This window comes from Mytilus californianus, unplaced genomic scaffold (genome assembly GCF_021869535.1).
Source record: "Mytilus californianus isolate M0D057914Y unplaced genomic scaffold, xbMytCali1.0.p SCAF_18, whole genome shotgun sequence".
NCBI classification, from domain to species: domain Eukaryota; kingdom Metazoa; phylum Mollusca; class Bivalvia; order Mytilida; family Mytilidae; genus Mytilus; species Mytilus californianus.
The window spans coordinates 6629152-6643588 of NW_026262666.1; the positions used below are offsets into that span (position 1 = coordinate 6629152).

General features: G+C 32.3%; 1 protein-coding gene across 3 annotated transcripts in view; it reads left to right on the plus strand.

Moving 5' to 3' along the window:
* The window catches only part of LOC127726629 (intersectin-1-like), a 93860-nt gene extending 85709 nt beyond the window's left edge, over nucleotides 1-8151 (plus strand). For all 3 annotated transcript variants that reach the window (XM_052234050.1, XM_052234049.1, XM_052234051.1), the window contains 2 exons: nucleotides 1698-1871; nucleotides 2673-8151. In XM_052234050.1, coding sequence (XP_052090010.1) covers nucleotides 1698-1871; nucleotides 2673-2830 — 332 coding nt within the window. In that variant the 3' untranslated portion in view covers nucleotides 2831-8151. The remainder of the gene's footprint in view (nucleotides 1-1697; nucleotides 1872-2672) is intronic.
* The last annotated feature ends 6286 nt before the right edge of the window (nucleotides 8152-14437 follow it).

Here is a 14437-nt window from a genome sequence, read left to right on the forward strand (position 1 = left end):
GATAGCCGACATGGCTAAAAAATAGTACATAGGGTAAAATGCAGTTTTTGGCTCATATCTCTGAAACCAAAGCATTTAGAGCAAATCTGACGGGGTAAAATTGTTCATTAGGTCAATATCTATCTGCCCTGAAATTTTCAGACCAATGAGGCAACACGTTGTTGGGTTGCTGCCCCTGAATTGGTAATTTTAAGAAAATTTTGCAGCTTTTGGTTATTATCTTTAATATTATTATAGATAGAGATAAACTGTAAACAGCAATAATGTACAGCAAAGTAAGATCTACAAATAAGTCGTCATGACCAAAATTGTCAATTGACCCCTTTAGGAGTTATTTCCCTTTATAGTCAATTTTTTACAATTTTCATAAATTTTGTAAATTTTTGTAAATTTTTACAAAATATTTTCCACTGTAACTACTGGGCCAAGTTCATTATAGATAGAGATAATTGTAAGCAGCAAGAATGTTCAGTAAAGTAAGATCTACAAACACATCACCATCACCAAAATACAATTTTGTCATGAATCCATCTGTGTCCTTTGTTTAATATGCACATAGACCAAGGTGAGCGACACAGGCTCTTTAGAGCCTCTAGTTCGTTTTATAGTAGAAAACAAGTGATGTTATGTTCATAAGGAACAATTAAGCTGTCACAAATTTTATATTAACATACATTAATTTGTATATTGGTACATTTTTGTGGTGACATACTGTATATCTTCCTTTGATAACAGAAATATAGTGGGTCTCATTGGGGTCTAAGCGTGACGCGGGATTGGCCGATTTTTTGTAAACGGGACACGTAAAAGTCAAATTATTGTGTGTGAAAATGGGAAATGGAGTCAGGCGCGACACATGAAATTACAAGCGTTATTATTACAATGGTAAGTGGGATACGGGAATCTGAAAAAACAGTAAGCAGGACTCGGGATCAAGCCCCCTCCGCCATGAGACCCGCAATATAGCATTCATTATCTACTGTGGGTTCATTTATTATTGTGGATGCCAATTGTCATGGATGGAGGAAAAAATATATTTTGGTGGATACTTTATTTTGTTGTTTTGACAAATTCTACTAGCAGCCTTAAGTGTCATAGATCAAACTTATTCGTTCAGAGTATGTTTACTGGTTTTTTGTTTAAATGTCTTTTTGATCGAGTTAAGCCATTTCAATTGATATTTTATAGTGTGTCTTTTTATGTTGTAAGGTTACACTACTGTCTCAGGTTAGGGTGAAGGTTGGCGCCTGTTAATACTTTTAATCCTGCTGTATTTTTATGCACCTGTCCAATGTCAGGAGCCTGTTGTTCAGTGGTTGTTGTTTATTGGTGTGGTTCATAAGTGTTTCTCGTTTCTCGTTTTTTATATAGATTAGACCATTGGTCTTCCTGTTTGAATTGTTTTACACTAGTCATTTTTGGGCCCTTTATAGCTTTCTTTTCTGTGTGAGCCAAGGCTCCGTGTTGAAGGCCGTACTTTGACCTATACTTGTTTACTTTTTATACATTGTAACTTGGATGGAGAGTTGTCTCATTGGCACTTATACCACATCTTCTTATTTATATTAAGGACTTCATTGAACACTTAAATTACTGGTTCACCTATATCCATGAAATCCATGAGAATTTTGTACAGTGTGAATAAAAATAAATTCACAGTAGGTATTATTTTATATTTTGTGATTTCTTTATGATAGGAAAAAGTGACCCATATTGTGAAGTGAGTATGGGAGCCCAGGAACATAAAACTAAAGTGATACCAGCCACACTTAATCCTAAATGGAACCAAAACATGCAGTTCACTATACGTGATGTAGATCAAGATGTATTATGTATAACTGTGTTTGATAGAGATCTATATTCTCCAAATGGTAAGTAATTTTTTAAAGGGAGATAATTTCATGAGGGGAGATATTCATTATGGGATTTTGTTTGATAGAGATCCTTATTCTCCAAATAGTTAGTAGTTTTTGAAAGGGAAAGAATTTTATGAGGGAAGATAATTATTATGGGATTTTGTTTGATAGAGATCTATTTTCTCCAAATGTAAGTAATTTTTAAAGGGAGCTAATTTCATGAAGGGAGATATTCATTATGGGATTTTGTTTGATAGAGATCCTTATTCTCCAAATGGTTAGTAGTTTTTAAAGGGAAAGAATTTCTTGAGGGGAGATAATTATTATGGGATTTTGTTTGATAGAGATCTATTTTCTCCAAATGGTTAGTAGTTTTTAAAGGGAACAAATTTCTTGAGGGGAAATATTCATCATGGGATTTTGTTTGATGGAGATCCATTTTCTCCAAATGGTTAGTAGTTTCTTAAAGGGAAAGAATTTCATGAGGGGAGATAGTCATTATGGGATTTTGTTTGGTAGAGATCTATTTTCTCCAAATGGTTAGTAGTTTTTTAAAGGAAAATAATTTCACAAGGGGAGATTATCATTATGGGATTTTGTTTGATAGAGGTCTATTTTCTCCAAATGGTAGTTAGTTTATAAAGTGGGTAGGACTCTTATTGTGCTATAATTTTGCATGTATATTAATCAATATTGATTGACATAGATTAACTCTCTCCAAACAATAAGTAGATTTGTACTGGAATCACTTGCATGAGCTAAGACAAATTTCTTAATTTACATTTAAGATACACATGTTTAATATTCATTTTCCAGATTTTCTTGGGAGAACAGAAATCAGAGTTAAAGAAATTTTACAAGAATCTAATGAAAAAAGAGGACCTATTTCTAAAAGACTTCTACTGCATGAAATATCCTCTGGTGAGGTAGTAGTCAAACTAGATCTACAATTGTATGATGGTATAAATGAATGATGAACAAAGTGTGTAGAAAATATTGGATACTGTGTTCGACAGAATAAGAGCCCTTGGTGCTTGTAGAATGAAATTATTGAAAACTGATTTTTTTAATTGGGACCATTTCTTGAATTTTATATTAGATTTCACAGCTTATCCTTGCCTAATCAAAGCTTTATTGAGCATTTACAGTGTTTTAAAAAACTGGAATGTTATGTGCTTTTAGAAAAGTGGTTTATTTTTGAATTTTTGATAGAAAGTTATGAATGGGCACTTTTTGTAACTGTATGAAATACTTTATTTACTAGTGCAAATAATGTCTTTGATAGAAAATTGTAAAAGATGGGTTTTTTTATGAATTATTGAATGGGATATTTTACTTTACTGGTGCCAATTATGTATTTTATTTATAAATATTAGATTGATTAAATTATTTTAGGTTATAAATGATATGTTTTAAAGATTTAAATATAAGACTCAGTTGTTTCTATGTTTATTATTTTTTTATTTTACTGAAGGAGTGTTTAATAAATGTACAATTCTGGAAATACCAGTTTTCAAATGAATTTAATTTCTGAAAAATCAAACTGTTAAAAACCATAATTTTAATATAACTTATAAATTTGCAATACTTTTATTATTGTGAAAAACGAGAATGTACTAGTATTAGATTTATTAAAACTCTTAATTTTAAAATCCATTGTAATGTTTGAAAACAAAATTTCCTAAAATATTGCATTAATTTGTCTTCCATTTTAATTGAGTGAAGATTTGCAATACAGAAATAAAAAGTAATTTGAATTTTAAGCTTGTATCCAAAATGATTTATGGCATTTTAATTCTGTGAAAACTTAAACCAATTCAACGTTCTGATCTACAAAAATATTATGAGAAATCAAAATCAAAATCATGGTGTGAAGCACTGTACTGACAAGTCACAGGTACCTCAGTTAGAATTCTACAGTATTTTTTTTTTTAATGTGACATAAGGATGGGACCAATTTAATTACCTTTTAAAATATTAAATACTATTTTTCCTTGTTTTTTCATGCAAATAGGTTCCTATTATCTATGATTTTACTGTTATTGCATAATATCAATAATTTTTCTACCTTTTCAACAAGAGAATTGGAAAATTTTAATAATATTGATAAGATCTGCATTCTTTTAAGGCATTTGATTATATTTTTTCTGTGCCTTGAAAACCTTTTTGATAAAACTATCAGTGCATTTAAAAGCAGCAGAAAAGAATTAGATCTGTTTAAAGGTTTTATCACATTTTGATAACATAACGCTTTGGTATCATTGCAGCCAATGAAACATTATTGGTCATGAGTGTTCTAGTGATGGTATCATTGCAGCCAATGAAACTTTATTGGTCATGAGTGTTCTGGTGATGATGGTAAAGTTAAAAGTAAGAGTACTATTGATCATGAATACTGTAAATTTCGTTGGATAAGACAATATTTTTTTTTCAGAAAATTCTCAGCCTCCTCTTATGCGGCAGATTGACCTATCTAAGTTTTTTTTTTTAAATCAGGTCGCCAAAAAAATAAATAAAATACTTCGACTTTCCCCAATAATTTCAATGATAAGTATAATTTATGTTGCAGGTTTGGAGAAAAGCAGAAAGAGTTATTTAAATAAAGTACTAAGAATCTCAATCATTAAAATGTTTGACACTTATAGTTTCGTTTTTACAACTGAAACTTAATATTGATTGATTCTGAGTTTAAGGAAAGCATAATGATTAAATATGGGAAGAAAAAAAATGTGTTTATATTTTTGTACTATTAAATTTTAACTGGTTGGTTTTTTTTTTATTGACCTCTATAAAGATTTGATATTTTATTGAGGGATTTGTCCATTTTTTGGCATATGATGTCAAACCAAAATGCATTTTTTTTCAATTACGCTATATATTTAAAAAAATTTGAATCACAGTTTGTTTAAAGCAAATTAGATTTGATTTTTACTTTCATTTATAATTCTGACATGTGCCTCAAAATATTTTATAATGAAAACTTTACAAAACCTCAATATATATGTATAAGTTTTTTAAAGAAATTATGATGGAGTTAATTTCTCTGTTGATTTTACTGAAGTCTTCATCTTTAAAAGTTAAATTATTCAATTACTCTTAAAAGAATTTATGTAAGAGAAGCACAAATTATGGTAGAATTTCATATTTGTGAATATATGTTAAGAAAGAAGAAAATTTGAAAATTCTGCACAATCATTGTTCTTGAGGGAAGAGGTATATAGGGTCAATTTAGTTGACTATTGACCATAACAAAGTGGACAGAACATGTCATTTGACCATAAAAAAAGTGGACAGAGCATGTCAATTTTTCGGTTCCTGAATGAGTATGTTCAAGGTGAACTATTATTATAATTATTGTGAATTGTCAGAGTGATCATGTTGCAGTAGTTGCTAATTTCCTTTAAGTTTATTAAATGTATTGAGAAGTCCTTCAGTGCTAAATTTTAAATTATTCATGTTATAAATGATAATTATTCATGTTATAAATGATAATTATTCATGTTATAAATGATAATTATGTCTGTTGTGATTGATTGTAATGTTAATTTTGATGGAAAATGCCACAAGTTTCAGGACATCAATTGTAGCATTGATGGTGTGAAATTATGCAGGCGAGCGCAAAAGTCATGCTTTAGATTTTTAGATGTATGATTTAGCATCAAATCATCAATTGATGTCTATAAAGTTTCAAATACAATACTATTATCTTGCCTGTCCTATACGTCAAGACAGGTAGGTTTGGTTTTTAACTTATCAGAAAGTCTTGTTTTTTTTTGTTTGTTTTTTTTAACAAAATCATGTTCAGAATCTACATGAAACATATAGAAAATTTTTTTCACCCAAAACAATGTATAATTTTATTGGTTTGGGTTTTTTAATTAAGAATTATGAATTATTAATCTAATGTAGGTACTTATATTAGAAATGAGACCATTATCAGTTATACTTTCCTTTGTTCAAAGTTGTGAATTTGAGGATAATTTTTTCTATATTTTGTCTCAGTTATCTTTCATACCTCATACTCAAAAATGTCCAATGCAATATTAAATGGTTCGTAGGTATGCTTTTTTTAAATTTGTTGTCTTGTACTCTCCAGTTCATGCTAAAAGTTGTAAAATCATTGATTGTATCTTTGACTTATTTGTAATTATCATTTCTATGACAATATACATGACATAATCATTATCACCATGTTTTATACACAGCATTTAAAAACACCATTGAAAGGTCCTTACCATAATCTGAATTAGGTGGTACATAACACTACAGGGAGATAACTCTGTAAAAATCAGCTGAACATTTTAATCATGTTCTATTTTTAAGGAAATATTAAGCTTCTCAATGATCAAAATTAGTGTTTGTCAAACTTCTATATATCCAATGAAATTTTTCCAATAAAGTGTGTGGTTCAAGTTTTTTGAAATTTTTATATTTTTGTCAAAGGGTCAAAGTAAATATTTTGTCAAAATTTTATGAAAATTCATTTTAAGTCAAGAGTTCTATTTTAGATATAGAATATGTCCAGCATGAATTATCTTAATTCTAATAAGACAATTTATAGCTCTCTTGCCTTCAAAGCAGACTACCTTTAAGACACATCATAAAGGAAGTAATTTTCTGTTTTAATGCACTTTGTTTAACCAAACATAAAGTATTTATGTGCTAAAATGCTTCATCTATTTTGAACATATGTGTACATGATTGAGCACATGTTGTTTATATGTACACTTCAACGGTAGGTACTGAATGGCGCAGTGACCACCTCAAAATTTATTCTTTAATACAGAATGTATCTGCCTTTAAAGTCCATCAAGCTACAATAATAAAGTCCATCAAAACAACACAAGATATACTGCCTTGCAGAATCTTGAACAATGTCATGTTCTGTGACAAAATAATCTACATAATAAATACAAGGCATTTGAATACTGCACTATATAAATTTTTTTGTAAAAAATAAACTTCTACCTATACTAAGTGTGTTTGTGTGGTCACTACCTAGTCCTCGATAACTAACAACCCTTGCAATTAGCTTATATACTGACTGCCATTTAATGGCAATAGTTACACAACATATATGATATCCCCTTTATAAAATTATTGCACAATCTTTCAAATTTATTCCGCATACAGCACATAAATTCATTTAATTTGGTTAAGCAAAAACTTTTAAGAAAAACAACTGTTTTATGATTCAAAAGTGAACTAATACATGTACATATAGACTTCCTTAAAAATAGAAATTTTATTTCCAAGCTAGCACTATAAACAGAAATATCCATCTTCGAGCGTCACTGATGAGTCTTTTGAAGACGAAACGCGCGTCTGGCGCAAATACAAAATTTCAATCCTGGTATCTATGATGATTTAATTTTCAAAATACAACTACTTTGCAAGTTAAATTGTGACATCCAGCATATGTAGCCAATGATTTTTTGGAATAAAAACATGACTTTGTTCACAAAGTGAAGGAATAGCATTTTAATAGAATATTCAATCCCAGTCAGTACCTTTATATTTGAATATATAATATGATAATTGATTACAGATCATAGAAACTCATTCAATATTTTTTAGGAAAGAGTGGCAAAAAAATACAACCAACTATAATCAGATAAATATGTAATGAAATGTCTCATGTAAATGATACCTCATCGCCTTATCTTTAAATATCAATGGTAGCTTTTAAAGGTGTTTATAGATAGGTATTTGTATTTATTGTAAGTGCTATTCTTTGCAGGAACAGGCAATACAATTTTCACAAAGTTGGAGAATCATGAAAGTTTTGTTCTCATAAATGAAGAAAACAGTACTTAAAGGAATTTTACTGTTTTCTTAACCTCTTTGTATTTACATAACTTATAACATCATTTCACACTGAAAATGCATGAACTATTTGCCAATGGGCATTAAGAAAACAACACTTAGTCAATCATATACATAAATAACTTAATTACTGTTCATTTTAGTTAATTCAGTCATATATCAAAATCCTGAGTTTATTTATACATCCATCTATGTGGTAACATGTTGAATGTTTTGAAAATTGTTTATTGTCACTGATGCCCAGAAAGAATAAAAAAAAGTCATTATTGGGTGGACACCCAATCTATACCCACAAAATTCTTCAGCTGGTTTATCAATTAGATTAATAAAATCCATGTCATCAAGTGGTTGAAATTTGATGTGAAAATTATGTGCAATATATATGTATATAAAGGTTTTACTGAATTTTTAAATCATCACAAATATTTTATAAAACTTCTATGAATGAAATAAAATGGTAAAATATTTATGAATTATTTGTTATATATCTTTCTCCAGGCTACCTTATCTGTATCCAGAATTAAAACATTTTTTTTTTAGTCATAATTAGTAGTTTTAAATTTTCCACAAGTTTTGCAGGGTTTAATGATTTAGGATTCCAGTTGTATGTGGGCTTTCCGCATTGCTTTAATACAATATAATGGCAGATATTAAGGTCCATTTGTTATTCAAATATTTTATTTGGTTGTTATCACATTAACATCAGTTTTAATTAAAAGCAATTATGTGCCTTCTTCAGATACCCAAAAAGCCAGACTACAAGCAATTTAGAACAGACTTTTTTGAGAGAAGTATGACTCTGTGACTTAGAGAGTGTCCACAAAATCCTGATATAATATTTACATTTACTTTTACCTTGATCTAGAAATGTTGTATGATTCCCAAGATAGAATTTATTTTAATTCCATACTTCATATTCACATCAATTTAACAAGATTACAAAGTTTGAGTCAGATAAAAGGAAGCTAATCACAAGTTATAGAATCCGTGTATGCAAACACTGGTGTTGTGAGTTCAAACATTGCCCGTGACAGGTGCATTCGACTCCAATCTTATATGACTAGGAACCCTTGGTTAAATAGGTTTTTTGTAAGCAGCATCCCTCTATCAAGAAAATATTGATATGGAACACAAGCTGTGGAATATCGTTTCATCTTTGAGATCTATATGCAAGCGCTGCTGAAATGTTGCTACATAGAAATGGAATTTTACAATTGGGAAGCTGAAGTCATCCTTTGTTGTAAAATTTTGCTTTCAACTGACCCTCATTGTCAATTTTCAGATGTAAGTCAAGACTTAAGCCAGACTGAATAAGTTCTGTGGGATAGATGCGTTCAACATAAGCACCAAACTTTTTAAATTAATTTAGTGTTTAAATTATCTATATAATAGCGGAATTTGAAGTTAAAGAATGTGCTAGCTTCTGTTCATTTTTCCTTGGAATCTATTGTATGAAGTCTGCTTGATACGAATAAAGGAACAAGTCGGTATAAAGAGGAGCGCAGTTGATTCCCATGGGAATGCAGATTATCTTCCAAACATGACACATATGTCAAATCAAGCATCTTGATAATGTTACGTTTCAGAGTGTTTTTTGTTTCAATCATAGTTTTTTTTTACAAAGTATGATTTGTCCTTCCCAAAAACAAGATATATGTACCTTTCTTTTTCATGAAACAAACTATGATGGTCTACTATTCTTTTAAGTTTACGAATGGGGAATATTTGTGTAAAAGATAAACAGAAATCGTGTATACTACTGCAAAAGGAAAGACACTTAGATTGTATATTCGCTAACAGATCTTTGGATTTTTTAAGTATCCACATTTGATTCACATTGCCCCTAGATTAGGAAGTGCCACAATAACTCTGAAGCTTGGCTTTGATTTGCTAATAAAAGTTATGTTGTTAGTTTAGAAAGAGGTTTCATAGAGCTCATGGAAGACACGGCGTTACAACTTTGTTTTTAAGGACATCTGTCTGTCTGTATGAATACGTTGTCGATACCAATAGTGGCTTTAATACAACGGGTTATTGACGGGGCGTGAGAACAGATTTGAAGCTTTCAACGCTTGATGCGCGCACTACAGTGTCGTCTAGCTGATTCCACGCGATCACTGTCTTCACAAAGAATGAGTTTGAATATTGTGGTGTTTTGCTTGGTGGAATGTCAAAACACTTAGAGTGATTCTTTACTTGCTTTACCACAATATGTGTTGCGTGGTATTCTTCGAATTTCTTGGCAGTTATGGTTCTCTTCGGACGTGCTTTTTTGAGGAATTCGTCTGGTTCAATAAGGGGAACCAGCCCCTCAACCACTTTGTACATAAATATTAACTTCTGGCTTGTTCGTCTTGTCTGGAGATCTTGTAGTTCCAGTTGGGCAAGCATTTTGGAGACACATCCGTCCTCTCTTGACTTGTAATCTCTGGTGATTAATCTTGCCGCTTGACGTTGTATCCTTGAAAGCTTATTTATGTTAGTTACCGTGTAGGGGTCCCATACTATGGCTCCATATTCCATCGTTGATCTGACGAGCGAAATGTAAGCTGTTTTTTTTACAATCTTGTGGGCAGTATTTCAAGTTTCTTCTTAGAAAGCCTAGTGTTGAATTTGCTTTCTTTGCCACGTTTGATATGTGGGCGGTCCATTTGAGGTCCTCCGAAATTTGTAGGACTAGGTACGGGTTATGCTGGACTTGCTGAAGTATGTTTTCATTTAAACTAGAATTTATGGCTCTTATTTCTGATGCTTAGGGTGTAGCATGTTTTGGCATTGAACCGCATTCCCCAGTTATCTGCCCATACTTCTAGGTTTTTGAGGTCTTTTTGAAGTATGTCGTGGTCTTTCTGAGATTTCACTGTTCTGTAAAGAAGGCAGTCATCAGAGAAAAGTCTGACTGAAGATTTGACGGCGTCTGGGAGGTCATTTATATGGCAAAGGAATAGCAACGGTCCTAGGACTGTGCCTTGTGGGACTCCAGAGTCCACCGTTACTTCTTCTGATTGTTCTCCTTCCACTACCACTTTTATTTTCCTGTTTGTCAAAAACATATTCAGCCAGTTGTTTATTGGCCCACGAATTCCATAATCGCCCATTTTTTATAGTAGTTTCTTATGGGGTACTGTGTCGAAAGCCTTTGAGAAATCTAGTATGGCAATATCGGTTTGTAGTCCGGCATCATATGCTTTCATGAAGTCGTTCATAGTGACAAGTAGTTGGGTTCACATGAGTAACCGGATCTATATTTTCCAGGGTCTTACATGGTACTGATGTTAACGATACAGGTCTGTAATTCTCAGCAGCATGTTTATCACCTTTTTTTAAAACGCATGATATGTTTGCGTTAAGCCAGTCTTGTGGAAGGGTTCCAGTGTCTATAGATTTTTGGAAGATTGCTGTCAGTCCTGGTGTAATTTGACTTGCACATGCTTTCAAAATTCTGTTTGGAAATCAATCTGGTCCAGAAGCTTTTGACGGGTTGACATCTTTCAGCAGTTTTTCTAGTCCCTTTTCTGTTATTACGAGGTTTGGTATAGAATCCTCAATATGTTTTGTTGTGTCTGGTATTTTTGTGGATTTATCTATTGTGAAGACCGATTTGAATTGCTGTATTAGTATTTCAGCTTTCCCTTTGCTGTCGCTGATGAGTTTCACTTTGTTTTTTAATGGGGCTACTCCAATGTTGTCATTTTTTCTGGATTTGATGTATTTCCAGAATGACTTGGTATTGTTTGTTTCTAGGCCTTTTAGTATGGTGTCGTTGATATATGACCATTCGGCTTTTCTTATTTGACTTTTGACTTCTTTTTGGAAGTGCCTGTAGTTTGACCAATTTTTTGTTCATTTAGCTTGCTGGTATAATCGGCTTTTCTTTTTGAACATCTTCCTTATTTTGTGTGTTATCCAGGGATGCTGTTTTTTGAGCGGATTTCTTTGGATGGTATATGTTTGTCCATGCTTTGGAATAACTCTTTTATTTAGGTATGCAATAAAGTGATGGAAAAGCCAGTTCCTCACTTTTTTTTGAAGTTTCAAATGAACATAGAACAGACCTTTGATAATTCAGGATTTCCTTTCTGGTAAGTGTCGCGGGGGTTTATGGTGAGTTTCCTAGTGAATTGTCAATACTAGTACCTAATTCATTTATCAAGTAGTTTGTGTATTGGGATTAACACATTAACACGATGTTGTTTAGAGCTTATCTGCGGGGCAACAACATATTTGTCATGGAAGTAGGACATGTTCTTAGCATTTTGGTATTTAAAGATCGATGTAGCATGGGTATTCATAGAACCATTCAGTTTTTAATCCAAATTGTATGAACGAACTCTCTGCCTAAGCCCATTCAGAAATAATATATGTCGTGTTTTTTGCCTCTAACCCATTGCCTGCCATAATCCTCGACTGAAATTTTGAAGATATTTTCTGCCTTGGGATGAAACAATATGTAGAAAAGTGTTAATAGCAATGTTCAGGTCACCAGTAATAATATGGTCAGCGGGATTATATACTAGTATAATAAATGGGGAAATTCAGGAATTTTAGACTTGAAGTCGTCAATACTGATAAAGTAGGGAGATATTTTCGATTGAACTGATTATGATAAAGGATATTGAGTAAGTTTATTGATGGCATCGAGACATCTGTTGGCAAAGGAAAATGAAAGAGCACATGGGCTCACACTCGAAGAAACACAGTTCTTGCTTCAACAGTGGTATCGGCCTTGTTGCTCTTGACATGTAAAATTTGGTGACCAATTACTTTCGGTAATTGCACAATTGAGAAACAGAGGTTGGGATTTTAGCTACAAATGGAACAAATAAGTCGTCATCTGTGGCACAGATATTCTACAAAGATGAAATTTGAAAAAAAGACAGGACAGGAGTTTTGAGTAAAAACAAAAAAGGCAGCATGAGCAACTTTGCAAAAAAAAAAGGCTGGATGAAAATTTATGTAAAAAAAGTCAGAATAAACTAATAAAAAAAAGGCAGGACCGAATAGAGCGAAAAATAAAAAGGCAGGACAGAGATTACAACTAAAAAAAATGCAGGACAAAATTTTTCATTTCATAGAAATCAAATGGTAGCTCCCTAAAGAGCCTTGCCTTTTCCAAAGGCGTGCAATACCGTACCACACGACAAACTCCTGGCAAAGCTATGGAAAAAAGTAGGATAACAATAATACCGAACTCCAAGGAAAACTCAAAACGGAAAGTCCCTCACCAAATGGCAAAATCAACAGCTTAACCACATCAAACGAATGGAGAACAACTTTCATATTCCTGACCCGGTAAAGGCATTTCCCTATGTAGAAAACGGCGGATCAAACCTGGTCTTATAGCTAGCTAAACCTCAGAGAGTCTCACTAGTATGACAGTCGCATAGAATTCCATTATACTGACAACAATGTGTGAGCCAAACAAACAGACATAATAGGTTAAAATGTCAAAAATTGGGGTACAGCAGTCAACATTTTATTATAATCTTAATCACTATAAAAACAAATAACTATTTCAACAAAGAAAAACAAAATGGCATATAGACACTTTATGGACAAAGTACATAAGCAAAAATGAAAGAAAAGAATATAAAAAATACAAAAAGGTCCATAGCACAATAACACAATGGCTGGATGTATAAATACCAAGCCACGCCAAAAGTATATTACCAAAAAAGGACTAAATAGTAAAGTTTAAAAATATACAAAGACAAATAAAAAGAACACTATAACACGTAATTAAGATGATATACAAGGTCATTACCTAAAATCTATACTTCAAGACCATCAAGTTTTATTTGTGAAGTTGATACGGAATATTTATCAACAAGGTCTTGGTTTCTTCCGATCATAGTTTTTAGAAAAAGGACGAGACTTTCTTTGACATAACCCTGGTTCATCAACTTTCAGTCATATACGGAAAATGACATTGCATGCTGTACGCTGTACTTTCAGCCATATAGGGAAAATGGCATTGCAAGCTGTTCTCTAGGTTTTCTGAGAAGAAACTTACGTCAATGCCCCCAGAAAAGAGGAACACGTTTCATCCTGCACGACTACAAATCTAGGGAAACAAGATGTGTAACAAATATGCTTTCTTAGCTAGAATTACCACCTCTCCGGGAACGGAGAAAAACACTAGAGGCTGATTATTTTCTACAAAGTAGTTGATGGATTGGTGCCGGCTATTGAACCTACAAGATTCTTACAAACGCCAAGTCAAGGCTAAAATAACTAGTGGTTTCCAATATTCAAATATCTTAGAAAGACAGGAAACCAGGAATAGCAGATCATACAAATTGATTGACTATAAGACAGACATCAGCAAGAACTCTTTTTTTCGAAAATTATAGTGCTGTGGAAACATCTGGAAGAGAACATCGCATGCTCAAATACAGTTGAGGGTTTCACGACTGCCCTCCAGCAGTTGGACTAACCAACCATCTATCCTTCCAGACACAGTGCACATATATCCGCGAGAGGATCCTGCACTGAGTAACATACAGACATATACAGATACCATTATCAGTAATCCTCTTTGAAGGAAATGATGATAAGATAACAAGTCTTAAAAAACATATCAACTGGGACATACTCCACATGTTTATGCTGCTGGAAAGTTGCCTGATAGAAATGGAAAGTGTACAATGTGAAAATTTAAATCATCTCTTATATTGTAAGATATCAAGCAGACCTATATGTTATGTATCTGGTATTTCTTTTATTTCGTGTTCAATGGGATAGGTGCATTAAAC